Source organism: Ostrea edulis, chromosome 9 (assembly GCF_947568905.1).
Source record: "Ostrea edulis chromosome 9, xbOstEdul1.1, whole genome shotgun sequence".
NCBI lineage: Eukaryota > Metazoa > Mollusca > Bivalvia > Ostreida > Ostreidae > Ostrea > Ostrea edulis.
Genome location: NC_079172.1, coordinates 62,202,970 through 62,224,545, shown reverse-complemented (window position 1 = coordinate 62,224,545; position 21,576 = coordinate 62,202,970). Strand labels below are relative to the sequence as shown.

General features: G+C 35.4%; 1 protein-coding gene across 3 annotated transcripts; it reads right to left on the bottom strand.

Moving 5' to 3' along the window:
- Positions 1-622: 622 nt before the first annotated feature.
- LOC125657555 (uncharacterized protein C2orf42-like) lies at positions 623-19,573 on the bottom strand. 3 transcript variants are annotated; one of them, XM_048888211.2, is made up of 10 exons: positions 19,386-19,518; positions 17,201-17,318; positions 14,549-15,246; positions 10,723-10,849; positions 9,778-9,936; positions 7,634-7,756; positions 4,359-4,460; positions 2,918-3,126; positions 1,912-2,071; positions 623-960 (listed from the first exon to the last, which is right to left on the bottom strand). In XM_048888211.2, the coding sequence occupies exons 3-10, from the start codon at positions 15,236-15,238 to the stop codon at positions 764-766; spliced, it is 1,767 nt and encodes a 588-aa protein (XP_048744168.2). In that variant the 5' UTR covers positions 15,239-15,246; positions 17,201-17,318; positions 19,386-19,518; the 3' UTR covers positions 623-763. The 3 variants fall into 3 exon arrangements, with proteins under 3 accessions (XP_048744168.2, XP_056005812.1, XP_048744169.2); XM_056149837.1 differs by having other exon boundaries at positions 17,201-17,297; positions 19,386-19,516; XM_048888212.2 differs by lacking the exon at positions 17,201-17,318 and having other exon boundaries at positions 19,386-19,573.
- Positions 19,574-21,576: the final 2,003 nt, after the last annotated feature.

The following is a 21,576-nucleotide window of genomic DNA, read 5'->3' as shown; positions in this document are numbered from 1 at the left end:
AGGGACAACCAAACACATCCACACAAGGAATAAACAAACACAAGGGACAAACAAACACATCCACACAAGGGACAAACAAACACAAGGGACAAACAAACACATCCACACAAGGGACAAACAAACACACATAGAATGTCTTGTACATCCACACACAGCTAGATATTATGATCTTGTATTAATATGCCATCATTTGGGGAATTTTAACTGTACTTCCATGTAAAGTACAAGGACTATGTTGAGTATAATAGAAGAATGATGATGTCTGTAGAAACAAGACACATGATGATACTTGAATACTTCACTTGAAGTTTCTGTACTACATCACATGTTCAGCATTCAAACTGTCACCACACTCCTTCACTTGTTCACACTCATACCAACCAATCGTTCACACTCCCACCACTCGTTCACACTCCCACATTCATTCACACTCCCACCACACATCCACACTCCCACCACTCGTTCACACTCCCACATTCATTTATACTTCCACACTCGTACCAGTACTCATTCACACTCCCACACATACACTTGTTCACACTCCCACCACTCACGCAAGTTCCAGTCACATGTGAATCTGCTGTTCCAACTCATTTCATTATACACAACAAAAACACAGGTCTGATGTTTAAAATAACATCTTCATAGAAGAAAGCATAGGAACAATGTAACTTGTCAAACGTAGGCATGCATATTGAAACCAGTAAGTAAAAATCTGACAGGAAGAAGGGTTTACATTGATGTATAATGTATAGTCTTTAATTTATCCTATGTCTTGTACATGTATAGCCTGAACAGGAATCTCGTGCGTCACAAGTCTATGTTCTACAATTTGTCCGTTTCTCTGGTGACCGTACTCAAACTTGATTCTCAGCTCTCCAATCCGTGACTTGGGTAAAATGTCAGGAATCCACTCAATAACGAAAGGGGTGGGTTCCTTCTGATCAGCTGACGTGTTTCCTACAATCACAGCAAGCTAATTACTTCACACATACCTGAACTTTGTGGAGATATTTAAAATATTCTGTTCATGTACACAGTGATTTCATGAATGTGATTAAAACTGAAGAGGGTCCTGGTCCCCTATTCTTACCCTAACCCTGCCCCCTATTCTTACCCTAACCCTGGTCCCCTATTCTTACCCTAACCCTGGCCCCCTATTCTTACCCTAACCCTGGTCCCCTATTCTTACCCTAACCCTGGTCCCCTATTCTTACCCTAACCCTGGTCCCCTATTCTTACCCTAACCCTGGCCCCCTATTCTTACCCTAACCCTGCCCCCTATTCTTACCCTTACCCTGCCCCCTATTCTTACCCTAACCCTGGCCCCCTATTCTTACCCTTACCCTGCCCCCTATTCTTACCCTTACCCTGCCCCCTATTCTTACCCTAACCCTGGTCCCCTATTCTTACCCTAACCCTGGCCCCCTATTCTTATCTTAACCCTGGTCCCCATATTCTTACCCTAACCCTGGTCCCCTATTCTTACCCTAACCCTGGCCCCCTATTCTTACCCTAACCCTGCCCCCTATTCTTACCCTTACCCTGCCCCCTATTCTTACCCTAACCCTGGCCCCCTATTCTTACCCTTACCCTGCCCCCTATTCTTACCCTTACCCTGCCCCCTATTCTTACCCTAACCCTGGTCCCCTATTCTTACCCTAACCCTGGCCCCCTATTCTTATCTTAACCCTGGTCCCCATATTCTTACCCTAACCCTGGTCCCCTATTCTTACCCTAACCCTGGTCCCCTATTCTTACCCTAACCCTGGCCCCCTATTCTTATCTTAACCCTGGTCCCCTATTCTTACCCTAACCCTGGTCCCCTATTCTTACCCTAACCCTGGTCCCCTATTCTTATCTTAACCCTGGTCCCCTACTCTTACCCTTACCCTGGCCCTCTATTCTTACCGACTTTGAGGTAGGTTTTCAGTTCAAAAGGTCGAATTGGAAGGGGATTTTTGCCCTTAAATGGTTCATCCAAATTCTCCACTTGAACTTTTGGCACTTCGTACAAATCGAACGTTCCATCCCGGTTTTCCACAAAATTGCGAGTGATATCCAATGGCATCTGAAAAACAAATAATTAAATAGTTCAAGTAACAATTCTAAACTAATTTCTTAACTGATGAAGATTTTGTAAAACAATTCCAACTTTACAAATATCTGGATAAGAATATATTCAATTATACAGCTAATCTGATGAAATCCATTTTACTGTCTATCCAACCCTTATCTTATATTCCAACCCTCTTTTTTCTATGTTGTTGAAATTGCAATCCTGACATGTAGTTTGTCTAGATATAAGTCGGGTGGGTGGTTATTTTTCACACATATTGAAATGTCACCAGGTGTAGGTGAAGTACTACAAATTTTGACCTATGCCCAAAAAAATTAAAAATTAATAAATAGTTTTTCAAGCCAAAAAATTTCAAGTTTTGATGAGGCAGGCAAGTAATTTTTTTTTGTACTTGGCTATAGCCTGAGTTATCTTTCTGAGCTATCACGACTGGTTCTTTATAGGTCAGCGTTTGTTCTATCACTGAGCTATCATGACCGGTTCTTTATAGGTCAGCGTTTGTTTTATCACGACCACTTCTTTATAGGTCAGCGTTTGTTTTATCATGACCGGTTCTTTATAGGTCAGCGTTTGTTTTATCATGACCGGTTCTTTATAGGTCAGCGTTTGTTCTATCACTGAGCTATCATGACCGGTTCTTTATAGGTCAGCGGTTGTTCTATCATGATCGGTTCTTTATAGGTCAGTGTTTGTTCTATCACTGAGCTATCATGACCGGTTCTTTGTAGGCTTGTCTGAAAGTGGATTTCATTTGTCCCCTGTAATTGGACAAAGTATGATTGTGTATGAGGTGGGATTTGCTAGGATCATTCAGTTTGACTGGTCTTAAGTTCTTACTTCAGGTGTATCAAAAATCTGCTTGACATGCAGGATGTTGGTGATTTGCCAGGTGTACTTAGTGAATGTGCCCAAAGGCAGCGCATCTTTACGGACAAAGGCTTGGATGGAGTTTGGCAATCTCTTCTTCTTACTGCCAGATGAGATTCTCTGTTGCAGACATTCAAAGAAAACCTGGGGAGCATGAAAGACTAATGGATCTGGAAAACCTAAACACAGACAGATATCTTTAATAGATTATTACCTAAACGCAGACAGATATCTTTAATAGATCATTACCTAAACACAGACAGTTAAAAGATTATTACCTAAACACAGACAGATATTTGTTAAGATCATTAGCTGATCTTTTATACTGCTGGGAAATCACTGATTTAATGTGGTGACCTTCCAAGTTACACAAGAACATCACAACAATTTTGAATATTACTATAGATTTAGATATAAAGAAAATAAATTACAATCGTTAGGAATCAGTTTCAGGTGACTGTGAACTTTTATCATGTGTAAAGAAACCATAAAATGTGTGTAGGGTTTTCCAAGCCTCTAGAAGTGGAGTAAAGACTTTATTTCATGATAATGGGCTGTTTTCTTCACTTTCATGTACTGATATATATGTGAGTACTTATCTGCAACTTCTATCAAATATATATGCTTTCTTCAGTCTCCTCTATTAACATTCGAGTAAATTCATGAAAATCTAGAGGTAACTTCTGTGGCTTACCATCAAACTGATAGTGATTCTAGAGATAACAAGGAACTGTGAGCAATGCTCACTAAGAATACCCCCCGCTTATCCCAATCTCCAATAGGGTGTTGTTAATAGGTATAAATTACCTCTTTCCTGAGTGTAGAAAAGAAAGGGCATGACAAAACCAAGGGTAGTCTCTTCTCTAAGAGTGTGCTTGACCTTTGACCCCACAGTTTAACAGGGAATATCTTCGTCCCATGGGTATTCCATATGGATGATATGGTGACTGTAGGTGGAGAGGGTAATGCTTTAGAGCCCGGAAACCATAATGCTACATCAATGTCCAGTGCACTTGACCTTTTGACCCCAAATTCGATAGGGAACATCTTCGTCCCATGGGTAATCCATATGTATGATATGGTGACTGTAGGTGGAAAGGATAACGCTTTAAAGCCCAGAAACCATACTGCTACTTCAATGTTCAGTGCACTTGACCTTTGGACCCCAAATTCAATAGGGAACATCTTCGTCCCATGGGTAGTCCATATGTATGATATGCTGACTGTAGGTGGAAAGGATAACACTTTTGAACCCGGAAACCATTGCGTCTACAGACGGATAAACAGACAGACAACCTGATTCCAGTATACCCCCCACAACTTTATTGCGGGGGGGGGGGGGGGGTATAAAAATGAAATTAGCTCTTGATTTAATCAATCATCCAATTATCTTATACACTCTGTGGCTTACCATCAAACTGATAGTGCATAGTTTGGTTAATCCTCTCTGTAACACTGCCCAGCCACTGATGAAAAGACACCACCACTAACGATTCATCTATAGGCTGTGTGCCTAAAACAGAAAGTCACCGTTACTAACGACTCGTATATAGGCTGTGTGCCTAAAACAGAAAGTCACCGTTACTAACGATTCATCTATAGGCTGTGTGCCTAAAACAGAAAGTCACCGTTACTAACGAATCGGCTATAGGCTGTGTGCCTAAAACAGAAAGTCATCGTTACTAACGACTCATATATAGGCTGTGTGCCTAAAACAAAAAGTCACCATTACTAACGAATCGGCTATAGGTTGTGTACCTAAAACAGAAAGTTACCATTACTAACAATTCATCTATAGGCTGTGTGCCTAAAACAGAAAGTCACTGTTACTGACGATTCATCTATAGGCTGTGTGCCTAAAACAGAAAGTCACTGTTACTGACGATTCATCTATAGGCTGTGTGCCTAAAACAAAATCACCGTTACTAACGATTCATCTATAGGCTGTGTACCTAAAACAGAAAGTCACCGTTACTGACGATTCATCTATAGGCTGTGTGCCTAAAACAAAATCACCGTTACTGACGATTCGTCTGTAGGCTGGTGCCTAAAACAGAAAGTCACCATTAAACAATTCTGCAAATAGATATTTGAAATATTTCATATGTCACAAACAGTCTAGCCTTCGACATCATAAGGCACAGTAGTTACTCAGAGCTTACAAAAGTATAAAATCATCAAGAAGTATAGAGCAATATCGAGGAATCTGACCATAGACCTGTAAAAGGTTCGAGTTATTTTCATATGGCAAAATAAAAACTCCTTATCACTTTATGGACAATTATATATAGATGAAGAAATTGGTACAAATGTATGTTCACAATGGTGCCTCTTTCTTACTGTCAGTTATAACAAAAGGCCTCTGGGCCACAATGCTTATCACAATGCTTAGGTATAAAGGCTTGTACGTGCAAGATTGGGAACACAAAATAACAAAAGGTCCACAGGCTACTAGTGAAAAAGTATCACTACTCCCTAGGGCTATGAAATCTAGAAAAAAATTCCTGTTCTGAATAACTAAGCTAAATTCTAATGTTCAGCAACAGTATAAAACAAGATGTGTTCTTAAAACTTCAATGCCCTCAAAAGTGCATACACTGATGGAAGGCTTTACATAATATAATAGATGTATTAACATTAAAAGATACGACTAATTTGGACCCATCCTAGAGTCAAAACCCTGGGTTGTGAAATTCAACATTTTTTGTCCATTCTTTTTTGTTATTCCTAAGTATGCATTTAGATTTTATACAGTATCAACAAACTTACACATAAAATACTATATACTAAGTTTGGCCCCACCCTGGGGTCAGAACCCTACCCAAGGGATCATCAACTTTACAATTTTTGTCAAAGACTACCTACTCTTTTTATATATCCATTTAGTTTCAATTTAGTATCAATAACACTAAAGAAGATGTTATTAAAGTGTTTTACACACAAACACTATATAGTAAGTTTTGCCCTGCCCTGGGGCCCGGGGGATCATGAAATCTACAATTTTGGTAGCACAGCCATCCTGCTCTCCATCGCTATGCATTTAGTTTTTCTTTAAACATGTGCAGTTGTTGAGAGGAAGATTTTTGAAAATTGGTCAATTTTGGTCCCACCCCTAAAGTCCTAGGGGTGCAGGAATCCTGATATTTACAATTTATGTCCCCCTTGTTCCAAAGATGCTTCATACCAAATTTGAAAAGAATTGGAATGATAGTTATCAAGAAGTTAAAAATTTCTATTATTCACACATTTGATAACTGACCATTTTGGCCCCACCCTAATACCAAAACCCCTACCCCTGGGATCATCAAATTTCCAGTTTTGGTAAAGGACTACCTGTCTTTTCTAAATATCCATTTAGTTTCAGTTTAGTATCAATAGCACCAAAGAAGTTATTTAAGTGTTTTACACGTGGACACTATATAGCAAGTTTGGCCCCGCCCTAGGGTCAGAACCCCTTCCCCGGGGATCATGAAATTTACAATTTTGGTAAAAGCTTCCTTGCTCATCATTAATATGTACTCACTTTCTCTGCTAGATGCCCAGAAGTAAAGAAGAATATTTTTAAAGAAATACATCAATTTTACAGTTTTTACCCCAAAATTAAGGCTCCTTAGGCTGGGGGGGGGGGGGGGGGTGTCATGAAATTTACAATTTCCGGTCTCGGTGTGACTCAGGTGACATTAAAAAAAAAAAAAAAAAAAACAGAAAAAAGTAAAGAATGGAGTCTTGAAAAATGTATTAATTAGTAACATTTCGATGAAACACACATGACAAACATGTTTCAAAAAATGTCCTTTACATTTCTCTGTATACAGTTTCCACCTCCTGTTTTGGCTTTGACTCTGGAGGTCAGAGGTTGAACAAACTTTATTCTATATGCTGCACAAAAATGCTTCTGTTTAAATTTTACAATTTTTACCCTTGTGGTTTTTGTAGACATCAACTACTTTTAATCTTTGGTAAACATGTTTATTAAACACAACAAACAAATGCTAGTCATGTGTGATTCATTGAAATGTTGCTAATGTTACATTAGAATTTCTTGGGACAGCTATTGCAGTACATACTTGGTGTGAAGACATTGTATGTATCTGCTGATCTGCTGATTTTCCCTCATACATATTTGTTTTCACAGTCTTAGAAATCATGCTTAAGCTATCATATTAGTATACATTTATTGCTTCAAATTTTTGAAACATATTATTAAACATTATAACATTGTTTTCTAATATTTTTGTTTACTCAGAAAGTCATCAATAAACTGACTAGAAATGGCCCCTTCCCCTTTCTGCGATTCTTTATTTTTTAAAATTGGTTATGATTAAGTAATACCACATCCTTTGGTTACCAGAGACACACTTTTTGTGACAATGATAGAATTCATTGAACCCTTCCGAGATTTCCAGTAAGCCAATTCATAAAAACTTAACTAGTAGCTTCTCACAAGTGAGAACAGCTCTACATATGTACTGACTTAAGTACTGACATACATACTGACTTAAGAATTGACATATACTGACATACATACTGACTTATATTCTGACCTAAGTACTGACTTATGTTCTGACTTAAGTACTGACTTATATACTGTTTTATGTTCTGACTTATATAGGGACTTATATACTGACTTATGCATTGACTTCTATATTGACTTATGTATTGACTTATGCTCGACTAAGTACTGACCTGGTTTTTTGACAGCAGATGCAGCTGCTTTGGTCTGTGGTGGTTGTTTAACTGGGCTGTTCTTCTTTGGACTATTTGGATTACCTCCCTCTTGTAATGTCAATAAAGCATTACTAGCTTGAACTACAAAGTCAATACAACATTACTTTTCTGAAGTCAATATAACATTACTGATCTGAAGTCAATATAACATTACTGATCTAGAGTCAATATAACATTACTGATCTGAAGTCAATATAATATTACTGATATGAAGTCAATATAACATTACTGATCTAAAGTCAATATAACATTACTGATCTGAAGTCAATTAAACATTATTGGTTTACTGGTAAAATTCTACTCTGCATTCTAATGTATTCATAAATGATTAATCTACTTAGTACTTAATATCAAATTTTGCCCCAAAATTCTGTGTACTTCCAAAGATTTGAATTCAGAAAAATGTGTATTATTAACCTGGTCCTTGTGAATTGCAACAAGCTATTACATAGACTGTGCAACATTTGATATCATTTTTAAAGTTGTATTTCTTACCCTAATTCACAAACTAAGTCTGTAATAGCTCCAAGTGATGGAAAATTGTAAGACTAAGTATGTAATCACCCCAAGTGATGGAAAATTGGAAAACTTTCTGCACTTTTGTATTGAACAGTTCCTTTATTTACCCAAAATTGATAGAAGGACCAAAAACTATTTACAGACACAAAGTTTAATTTTGATCAATAATAATTCAATATAGTGCATAAATAATTTTAATAACAAGTCATTATAAAGATACACAGCTCTTATCATGTCTATTTTTATCTAAACAACATTAACACAGGTGTTTGACAATTTATAATAATGAACTCAATTTGGGTAACTAATGGCACCAGTCAAAATGGCTGTGATAGTGAAAGTGCAGACTGTTTTATAATTTCAGTCATTAAGAATAGAATTTTATACCATTTGGTTTATTGTTTTTTCATCGACAAACTTGGGTACTCTATATTTAGAGTTCTATACCTTTATTCTTTAATAGGGATACAACTGCTTATGACAAATACTAGATTTCTGTCATAATAATTAACAAATAACACTCTCAGATTCATTTCTTCACTTATCAACAACAAAAAAACAACAAACAAACAAAAAAACAATCAAAGTTTGGCCAAATAAAATTGAAATTACAGTTCTCGGGTCCTTGCGCATCCATTTGGAGGTTGGCGCATTGTCTATATTATCGATTTATCAGTAAAATAAAAAGTTGGTAATGAGCTTACGTATCTAGGGGGAAAACATCCACATTCATTCTGAATTGCACATTTTGCATTCGGAATTCTCTTGCATCTTTGTAACTTCAAAATCACAGCCACTTGGCTTCATGAGTAAAGGTTATATGCACTTCTTACCCCAATTAATAAGGATCGGTAATAGCTTAAAGTGACTGAATATTGTAAAGCCTCTGCACACGTATCACAGCCATTTTAGACCGGCGACACTAATTACCCACATTGGCTTCATTATTACAACCATCAACCACCAATGTTAATGTGGTTTGGATACAACTGGACATATGAAGAGCTGTGTATCTTTATCAGACTTGCTATCAGCAAAATTTGTGTACTATATTGAATTATTATTTATAAAAATTAATTTTTGAGCTTCTAAATCGTTTTTGGTCATTCATCCTTTTTGGGTATTTAGTGCCATCGGTCAAAATGGCTGTCAAACGTGAAAGTGCAGACAGTTTTATTATTTTCAGTCACTTGAAGTTGGAGCTATTAAAGAACCCATTTTACGAATTGGGGTAAAAAATTTGACTTAAAAATGATATTCAATGTTGCACATTTTACATAATTGCTTGTTGCAAGCACAAACATTCTGTTTAGTGGTACAATGCCAGGACTCGGCTAAAATTCAGTTACAATAATGGTCATTTTTATGGAATCATTTCTACATATCTTGGGAAGTAAACAGAATTTCCGAATGAACTTTGGTAGTAATGTAGATTGTTCATGTGTAAATATTCTAGAATACAGAGAAGGAGTGTACATCATTTGGTTTATTGCTTTTCTCATTGGCAATCTTACTTTTAATCACACAACTGAAACAGTTTCAGAGCCTAGAAAGTTATGGCATTTTCATTTTTTGTTACCTACCCATGGTTTCGTCTTTCTTCAGTTTTTTAGCTGGCCGGACTATGCTGTCATCACTTATAACAACCTCCAAAGTCGTAGGATCAGACATGTCAATCTCATTGTCTTGAAAAATGGCAACCACCTGTCGCTCTGGCGAGGGCATATCTGTGGGTATTGTCACTGTAGAAGAGAATGTAGCAAGCTTTGTTCAATGATAGATGTGGGTCTATATCATTCATTATTATATACTTTCAATTTCATCTCTTCCTTTTTCTTTAAAAGTTTGCGGGCATATATCACACGATATTTGCCTGGAAACATTCCGGCCCGCAAACATTACATCACAATCAAATTTCTACGGCCGTTAAAATTCAAATTTTCGTGTTTTTCATCTTTTACTCAGTTAAACCAATAAAGTTATTGTTAAAAATAAAATTATTGTTAGTTTCTAAATATAATTGAAAGTATATAATAAAAAGGTTATAGACTTTGTATGGGAAATATGACAAGCTCGGTCCGTCTACGCGCCAAAAAACTCGGTCGTCATATTTTCCCATACAAAGTCTATAACCTATAATTATGAACTTTCAATATGACAATACAGATTTGTATCCAAACAATGAAACACATGGAAAGTCTTATCACATTGATCATTACATCTCCTCTATCAAATCATTATTGATTATAGATATTTCAATCACTTTTTTGAATGCACATGTATATATATATGGGAAAAAAATTCCCCATGAAAAGGTTTTGACATACGGAGAAATCCCAGGTACCAAAACTTCTTAAATTGAACTTAATGGATGCAAATCTGAGACAAATTCTATAGAAGTAGCCAAAAGCTTTACTTCTAATACATGTGAAATACAGATTATAATGCCATATTCATTTCTACAGCCATTCATTGTAAATCATTCACAAACAATAAACTAAATATATATAACTGAATTATGACCTTACAGTTTGCATCCAAGTTGATGTAATATTCGAACTCCTCCTGCAATTTTTCATCACTGGCAAATGCACATATACAGGCATAAAAATGGACACATCTCTTGTGCAAATCCTCTTTCGGTCCTGGTTTTGTCTAAAAAAAAATGTTTACAACTTATATATATATATTGTTTTGTCTGTAAAAAGCCTTTCCTGATTATATTGCATTTTGGTTTTTTTAATGATGTGTAAGAGATCTTTCAATTTGACATTATTGATACCGCTAGGGTGCATGATGTAGATATATATATCTAGATGTTTGCACAAGCTGTGGCTAACCCTAACCTTGTGGCAATACCTAACCCTGATACTGTAAATTGGAATTCCAAAATGAGGCCAGTGAACTACTTTTGAGTCATGACACACCTTCACCCTCAAGATGTATCAACTGACTGAGTTTGATGGTCCTAAGCCTCACAGTGTTTAAAGATATGATACAGACACAATTTATGCATACATATGCATAGCCATAAAGTGTCAAAATGAGGCCAGTGTCAGGTCTATGTTTGGTTTGCGACACCCCCACCACCCCTCCCAATTTGCAGGAACTTATCAAGTTTGATGGTCCTGGGCCTCACAGTATGCAAGATACAGTGTGATCCAGACATGATTTGATTAATTCTGGGAGACCTCAGTGTCCTTTAATTGGGTCAGGTTACATCAAACCTTTCTTCCCCAAGATGCATCAACTGACCAAGTTTGATAGCCCTAGGCCTCACATTATGAACAAGAGGCCCAAGGGCCTAGAATCGCTCTTCTGATAAATTGTACAGCCCCACCATTTCTATTCTTAGCCTCTTAGTATTCTAAATCTTTAGTTAAATCCTAAGAATTCAAAAAAAGTAGGTCAATGTGACCTACTTTTTGGTTTACACATTTTGAGAACCCAAGAAATATCAACTGACAAAGTTTGATGATTTTAAGCCAATTAGTATCTGAATATTGAAATATAGCTGTCAAATTCCAATCGTAGGTCATGGTGACCTACTTTTTGGTCAGCGAACTCCGAACATGCAAGACCCACCAACTGACAAAGTTTGATGACTGTAGGTCAAATAGTATCTGAAATATATAAATATAGCCGTCAAATTCCAAAAGTAGGTCAAGGTGACCTACTTTTTTCGTCAACACCCTTCAAACATGCAAGACCCAACAACTGACAAAGTTTGATGACTGTAGGTCAAATAGTATCTGAATTATATAAATATAGCCGTCCAATTCCAAAAGTAGGTCAAGGTGACCTACTTTTTGTCAACACCCTTTGAACATGCAAGACGTATCAACTGACAAAGTTTGATGACTGTAGGTCAAATAGTATCTGAAATATATAAACATAGGTGTCCAATTCCAAAAGTAGGTCAAGTGGACCTACTGTTTGGTCGAAACCCTTCGAACATGCAAGACCCATCAACTGACAAAGTTTGATGACTGTAGGTCAAATAGTATTTGAAATATATAAATATAGCCGTCAAATTCCAAAAGTAGGTCAAGGTGACCTACTTTTTGGTAGACACACTCCGTTGACTCAAGATGCATCAACTGTCAAAGTTTGATGATTGTAGGTCAATTAGTGACTGAAATATATAAATATAACTGTCAAATGCCAAAAGTAGGTCACAGTGACCTACTTTTTGGTCAATACACTCCGAAGACTCAAGATGCATCAACTGACAAAGTTTGATGATTGTAGGTCAAATAGTGTCTGAAATATAGTAATTTAGCTGTCAAATACCAAAAGTAGGTCACGGTGACCTACTTTTTGGTCGACACAAACCGAAGACTGAAGACGCATCAACTGACAAAGTTTGATGATCCTAGGTTTTACAGTGCCCAAAATATGCATCTAAAATTGAAAATGTGAAATTTGAATATCTGCAAAATTCAAAAAGTAGGTCACTGTGACCTACTTTTTTATAAATATGTTTTAAGGCCTCAAGATGCATCAACTTACAAGATTTGATGATTCTAAACCTCTCGGTATTTGAAATAACAACTTAAAATATATCTATAAATGATAAGCCATAAAATTCAGAAAGTAGGTCATGGTGACCTATTTTTCAGTTGACGCATTTCAAGGTCCCATGATCCACCAATTGACAAGTTTTGATGATAATAGGCTTCAAAGTGTCCAAGATATGCATCAAAATTAATTTTAAAATAAATACCTGCAAAATTCAAAAAGTAGGTCACCGTGACCTACTTTTGAGACAACTTGACACAAGGTCCTAAGATGCATCAACTGTCAAAATTTGATGATCCTAGTCCTTATAATGACTAAAATATCTAAGATTTAAGGAATTTAAAAAAAATTTAAATTTAGGTCAACTTTGAAGTGACCTTGAGACCACGCCCTTTGCCCCAGGGTAATGCCTTGAACAATTTTTAATCTACAACATATCCTCATCCTTATGTGTAAGTTTGGTGATAATCTGCCCTGTGGTTCTTGAGAAGAAGATTTTTTAGCAACCACTACTTTTGTTTGTATTTTCCTGATTATCTCCCCTTGTTAAAGGGTCACATCCCTCTATTTAGTATGTATGAAAGCCCTTGGGCCAATGATACCCTGTAACAAATTTGAAAAAAATTGGCCAAGGGGTTCTTGATTTATAGCCCTTTTTCTAAAAAGTTTACGCACACCGCACAAATGGCCATAGCATTAGCTCTTTGAGCCTTTGGCTCAGAAGAGCTAAAAATATGACCCAGACATTCAATATCAGATGAGAGGTCTCCCAATATATCAATTCAATTGACCTTGAATTTGGATGAAGTGACTAAAATTCAATGGTATTAAACACCTTTATTATTTTAATCATTATTATTATTAATACCATATTTTTTCCCTCTTGTCTGAGCAATATTTTATATGTTATCTGGTATATCTTTATTTATAACTGGAACCCCCCTCCCCCACTTGTTGGAAACAAACAAGTATGGAAGTTTCACAGAGTAAAAGCAAATCCTGACAGTCATCAACCAACATTCATAAGGCCAAATAAAATATGTGTGGTTCCGGTTACACTCCCTTCAAGAATAGGGTAGGTAGGTGGGGATTTTATTGTATTTTTTTAATTTATTTTTTTTTTATGATAGATTTTAGATGGAAACACAATTTTCTTTTACTTTCACTTTTTTGCATGTACCATTTATATATGGTGTGATATATACCTATCAAAATTGGTAGGGATCACCATAGTTTTGACAATTCTTAAATGTATATTTCAAATTTAAAAAAAAAAACATATATAAAAAAAAAATCAGTGCATTTGCCAAATTCATGTTTTTGAACATGAACGAGTACTGTTTTCAAGCCCTTCCAAGTTTTTAAATTTATCCAACTTTTTCAAAAATAAGGAGGGTGATGATCACTCAGTATATTCAAACAACCTGAAATTTTGCACTATTGTTTATGTAAGCACTCTTTAGTTCTAAGTTACTTTCTGTCTAATGTTAGATGGCCTGTAGTAAGTGTTTACAGCTTAGCATTTTAGCGGTATCTATATATTGGCTATGAATGAACTTCAGTCAAGCTTCACCTGAAGGAAAATGGGTCAAAAACCTGTATGTATATATTATGCACCCCTTCTCATAAAAGAAAATTTTGAAAATAAATGTGCATTATATTCGGCAAAATACGGTAACTGATTTTGGAAATAGTCAAAAAAAATTTAGGGTCGGGGGTAAAAACTATGGATGGTCGGGTAAACGGGGTAACCGGAACCACATATTTTTTTATTTAGCCTAATGGAAGTGTCAATTTTAAACTTTCAAAAGCTCTGACCATAATCTATATTACCTTAAAAGAACGGCAAGTACATTGGAATTTATGCTCTGGTTGAGTCCGATTCCTTGTAGTCTCAAAAAATGCAAAGTGTAAAAATCCAAGTGGTTGCTTTGGACTAACTTTACATTTGACCACCATAATGTTTTTAGTGACTCTCTGCACCAGAGGTCCTGTTGTCTCAGTAGCCAACAACCAAATAGCCTGCTTCGTATCGTTTGGGACCTGCAAGGCATTTAGCACCGAATTCTTCAGAGTCAATGGCTGAGCTTCCTGTTCACACTCGATGGCTGCCCTAATGTGAGGACAGGAGTCATTCTGAAATCCTAACTGACTGTTCCGAGAACAGCTGTCCACATAACACCTGGCTGCCTGATACACAAGGGCCTGGTCCACCACGGTGGCTGGATTCCCGTCCATGTCTTGAAACAGCGGTAACTGTACAAAGCCCCTGTAATCTGGTCCTCTATCTCGCAGTCTCACTGAAAACACTTGAACCGTGGAACCAGTTATAATCTTCACAGCATCAGCACTGTGTCCTTTCTTTTTCTCTCTTTCTTTGAAAACTACATCACACGTTTTGTTTTTACAGCTGATTCCTCTTGTACCATTGTAGGTCCCACACTTGGGGCATTTCCGAACTCCCCTCAAAGTTGGTTTTCCTAGATCTTCAAATAATGTTTTTAGTTTGTCTGGTGTGGCCATTTTAAAGTCTGTAAAAGTGAAAAGTTTACACAAGGTTAGGGTTAAAGGTCATACTTACTTAATTCATTGTAGAGCAAGCAGTTTACAATACAGAAAAAAGAGAAATTGTTCATAATATATGCTCGGGATGCTGTGACTGAATACATTTAGATGGCAAAATTCTCTGATTCATGAGGTTGTCTAAGAATCATTAAGAAACATGAATATAAATTTCAGTAAAAGCCAGATTAGGGATGTGCGATTTTACCAGTATATCATGATAATTCATCCCACAATACATATCGCTATACGGCGGAAAGAGAGAAAATGGTATTTTTGGACATATGTAAAGTCCAAAAAAATTACGTTTATGCATCAGGTTTTAAATTAACTGAACATTACAGAAAGTAACAAAATATAACATGATGGGCTTCTGGACGTGGTAAAACACTGAGGAATTGTTCTATTTTATTTTTCTAGTTACAGGTTGTGATCGAGTCGTTTGATTATTATTTGATTTGTTATTTGTTTTATTACAGTTACTTATAAAAAATAAATATTTAAAATACACTGAATTTGGCTTCTTTTTTTGTGCTTCAACACCAAACGTGACTAAAGCAGTAATGAAAAAATAACAGAGATATAAGGAAAACAGAAAGTCCTAAAGTATTGCAACATCATAATGATATAATTGTGAAAATTTTTTGTGATCATGATACAAATTTTTTTTGTTATACCCATCCCTTAGCCAGACCATAGATTCATTTCATTACAAATGTTTAAAATAACAATGCACATGGACACTCTTCGCTCTGAATGACATTCCATGACTTATAAATTTGCATGCAGACATAATCAAAACAGATTTTTCATAAGTCTTATACTAAGCTTGATGTTGATAGTCTAGCAATGCAAAAGCCCGCTAGGCGGTTCTGTCAGATATACACAACCCTGAATATTTTAATTTCATTTTTATTTGACTTGAAATAATTATAAATGAATTATTTTTTAATTGTTTAGTGGATGTTTTCTGATAGCGAGACAGAATGATGAATCAGAGACAGAGACAACACATAGAATTTAAATTTCCTCCCAATTCATTTCATTGAGTTAATATATTAACTTAAAGTTAAATAATATATACATCATTACATGTAAATCATTTTTAATCTTAATTGAGAAATGACATAAAATACCAGAACTACATATCTTAATATGAAACTGGATGCATATATATATATAATTTCCTTCCAACTGAAAATATTTCAAATGATACTAAATTTCTTTTAGAACTACTTTTAGGTACTGTAATTTTCTCCACAATACCATTGTAGATATAATTCTGTTTGTTAAATACAGGTTGGTGTTACTTTGACAGTGCATAAGAAAATATTTGTTTATTTCTTACTGTTTAATCATGTTAATTGTATTCTATTAATTAGCGATTTGTGAATGACATAAATTTATCAACATTTTACTTTCACATACATGTATATTGATTAAGATTGTCTAGTAGAAGGAAAAGATGTCAAAGTAAGTTTTATTACTATTTTAGAGAAAAGATTCAAGTATTATTGGAGGAAAGTCATTTTGCAGAGGATCTTAGGGCTGAAACGATTCACTGAAATATCGATACTATTCAATACAAACGCTCGATTCAATGTTTGATTCATTGCCTCAATTTTAGGTTTGATACGTTTAATACAAACGGGTTCAGTAAAATAAATCAGACTCGGCCTGTACTTATTATTTTTACCTGATCTTACAAAATCTACACGACACAATGTCCAGCTAATTCTTATTCATAATGAACACATGCCCTGTAAGCCAGTTATATATTTCCGACGGGGATTATGATCCCCTACTAAAATATAAAGAATGTGCAATTCCTGGTAGGAAATCAGTGAAACAACCCGTTCTTACAGAGAAAGTTGCCGCTAAGAAGTGTGAGGAAACAAAGCGACAAAGAAAATGTTAGCGTACTTGGCAGGAGAACCGGTCCTGATTTCAATACAATGATGATCTCATTTATTGCATCTGGTGCAGAAAGGAAAACACTGCAAATCGTTCGTGTCGGGCTCTGATAATTATAGAATTGATTCTGTAAAAGGACACAAAAATAATAAATGGTGCAAACACTTTGCGCCAAAGTAACAACTACAAGTGACCGCCACAGACGTTCAGAATATGTGACTGAGCTAGTGATTAACCCTTGTTTTTACCTTTACTAGGATGAGAGTGATTATGAAGAACTAGAAGAATCAAAATTGGAGGATTCTGAAGATATTGACGGTGAAATGACAGAATTAGAAGTTGAAAGAGAGCTGAACTTGTTTTGTTATACTCATTAAAAATGTTTAAACTTGAAATTTCGAATCATGTTGAATCATTCCTACATATTTGGCTAGTAAAATCTTATTTGGGCTACCACATTTTGTACTCTCACTTGCCCTATAGGCTTGTAGTCAGAAACATTAAGCGTAATTACTGAATTTTGCACATAAGAAAATTTGGTCTGGTAAAATTATTTTTGGTCTGGTAAAGCTAGATTGTTTACCAGACCGAATGTCTGGTAAAATTAAAACTCATTCGCGTACACTGCTTCAAAATTAAGCGGTAGCCCAATGATCGTGGCTAGTAAAATAAGGATTGGGCTTCCAAAAATTATTAACGTGCATGCCCAGTGGGCCAATACATATTTCCGGTGGAGATTATGATTCCGCTATTAGAGTGTGATTCCTGGTAGGAAATCGGTGAAACAACCAGTTCTTACAGAGGAAGAGAAAGTGGGCGCTAAGAAGTATGAGGAAACAAAGCGACAAAGAAAATTATCAGCGTGTTTGGCAGCAGAACTGCCCCTGGTTTGAATACAATGATGGTCGCATATTTTGCATCTGGTGCAGAAAGGAAATCATTGCAAATTGTGAGTCGTGTTTGGCTCAGATAATTCAGAATTGATTCTGTAAGTGAACACAAAAATAGAAAATGGCGTAAGCATTTTACTCTTTGAAAAAAAACAACCCAGACAAGCGGCCACATCAGACATTCAGAATGTATGATTATTAGTTAATAATCCTAATTTTTACTTTTTTTTAGGATGAGAGTGGTGATAGAGAACTAGAAAAATCAAAACATTGGAGGATTCCAAAGAATCTGACTGCAATGACAGAATTAGAAGTTGAAAGAGGGATTGAACTCTCGTCTTAAACTTGTATTGTAGTACTTAATTAAAATGTTTAACCTTGAAAATTCGAATCATGTTGAATCATTCTTGCATAGCATTTGGGCTAGTAAAATTTTATTTGGGCTACCAAATTTTTCACTCTTACTTGCCCGATTGATTGATTGATGTTTTCCACCACACTCAACAATTTTTTAGTGGCGCCCAGTTTTTATTGGTGAAAGAGAGAACCCAAATACAATTATGTACCTGGGAAGAGACCACCGACCTTCCGAAAGTAAACTGGGAAACTTTCTCACTTACTGGCACGAGCAGGATTCAAACCAGCGCCGACAGAGGTGAGAGGCAGTGTGATTTTGAGCGCGATGCTCTAACCACTCGGCCACAGAGGCCCGTGGTAAAAATCATAAAGTGCGAAGACTGATTTACATATTTGCAGAAGCATCAGACATTTTAACACTTTCTTCTTTTCACGTGAAACATAACGAGATATACTCCATGGGCATTTTTCTTGGTTTAACAAGATATATATTTTGTTCTCGCTAAAGAGGGATAATCACGTTTTCGCGAGATTATCTTGAGGAAAAGTGTCCGCAACCTGATCAAGTATACCTCCTGGCAACTATTCTTTAAAATCTATTTCCTTTTCTGGATTTTTCTTTAAGTTAAATGAATGAACTCAGCTTTTTCTTAAAGTGCTCTAACAATGTGGAACATTGCATTGACAATTGGTTGCTTACAAAGGACCTCCGAAATCAAACCCTTTCAATGAAACTATAGACACACGGGATTCTTGAATTCTAAATATAATTTGATTGGCAGTAATACATTTCATCCTATCATATATTCAAAACAAACAAAGGTTACCACATACATTTTGTATGATGCATATAAATAATGTCTGATTAAATATGTTTCGTCTGTTCTATGCCAATAAATCAGCATTTGTGGAATTCAGCTGAGATAATGAATTGCAATTTAGTTTACCTGTCCATTGACTGGATTTGAAGTAATCTTTTATTTCATTAAGAGCACGGTAATTCCGACAGAAAATTATCGTCTGAAATTTTTTGGCTCGTCCACCATGACAGCTAGCTCTTCATAACGCGGTCAAGACGACAGACCTGATTGGACAATAACTGGCACATGATCTGATGTCGCATTTCATTGGACAAAGTATTAAAAAAAATATGAACCGAAGATGGTTTTAAATCCCGGACAATTTATACAAACATATTCATGTAACAAATGTAAAAGAGGTTTTCTCAGGAGTATGTAGTATCGTCAATTTTTTAAAAGGTATATTATTGATTTTTTTTTTTACATTGAAGGAGAATGGAAGAATTAAAAAGAAAAACCGGATACTGCTTGTTTTTTAGGACCTTCTTGCACTTCAGATTTCACTCGATTTGTCTTTTGTGTCAACACAACATAAACAACACACGTCAATAATTATACGTGTATCAAATCAATACATACCGGTATCTATACCTTCTAAAAATATAGATATAAAACAAGATTGGAATTAAATAATGACCTTTTTGCACTTATACTTGCATGTATATGTACACGGAAAACTTCAATGAGAAGTAGGCTATCTGATTTTTATCCCACACGAATGAAGAGAATTGAATTTTTATTTTAAGTGTATTCATGTTCATAGACTTACAAAATATGTTGATCAAGGTGGATTTTAGGGTGTCAACAGGGATAAAATAAACATGTAACCCAATAGGCTATGTGAATCTAGAAATATTGGAGAATAGAAAATTTGTTTCCAATTTTGTATTCAGAACAATATAACATGAGTATTGACAAAAAAATGAAATAAAGTAAAATAAACAGGAGGAGAGATCCAAATGATAGCGCTCGGGTGAAAAATAGTACATTAGTAAATGTACAAAATGTTATAATGGTAGATGGTTAACTGGAGACTATTAGTTTTGTCCACATTTATGTTTATTCGTTATTCAGATATATATCCTGCGATAACATTGCATCTTTTCTCATGACATTTATAAAAGTAAAGTAAAGTAAAGTAAATTTTATTTAAAGTCGGCACTATATACATTCAACATGTCAAACACAAGCTCTGTAGAGCTTTTTAACCGACTATTAAAAATATTTATATATACGTAGTCAGCAAAACTACTTACAGATGTATTGTATTACTATTTTCATTTTCTGATAAGCCACATCAATATATCTGTCTTTATTTGAAAGCAAGAAGTTGATATTTTCTTCTATTATATGCTTTACAAATTCTTGCCTATATTGTTCATAAGTTGGACATTCAAACATTAAAATGAATTTCATCTTCTACAGAGTCAGAATTACAAAATTTACATTTTCGGTCTGCTATGTACAGGGACATTAATTTCAATTTCTAGTTTATAAATGTAAACTGATGGGGACGTTTGTGAAACATCTAAGAATATTGGGTTTTATAATAGTAGAAGAGTATTTTTCCCTTGAAAAGCTTCTTTTGAATAATCCATGTGTTCGCATTAATTTGCCCTTATCATTTCTAACACATTCCGACAGATTATTTTCCCCATACATTAATAAACCTTTTCCTTAGTTCATTAAACACTTCGTATTGTAAATCTATAGCAAAGATGTTATCACACGATATCCCTTGTTGTTTTAGCGAAAAATAAACACTGCTCAACCAACAATTCTTTTTTGTTATTATTCAATATCTTATTAGTGCATTCTCAAGCGAAGTATCATCTGATTTATCAATGTGTTGTAATGGATAGAATTTCAACATATAATGGATATCTGCCTATAATTCACCCATAACTGCATAGTTCTGGCTTTCTTATCATGCTTATGTACCCCGCATATGTACTTGAGAGTTTTAATGTGAAACCTCTCACTAAATAACTTCTTGGAGTTCTCAATATCATAATTTGGTCTCAAAACAACAGCAGATTCTAAATTTATAGTCCCCCATATAACACAACAGACTTTACAGTGTGATCAAAAAGATGCCACAAAATATTGAAATTTGGCCTTGCATTTCCAAAACACTTAATCAATTTAAAGAAAGCCTTCAAACCCCGCTTATATAGGTCGTGCTGACAATTAACAAATGACCGAGAGGCATTCAATAGAACACCTAAATATTTATATGACAATGAACGTTCTATTTCCCTTATCTTTATACACAAAA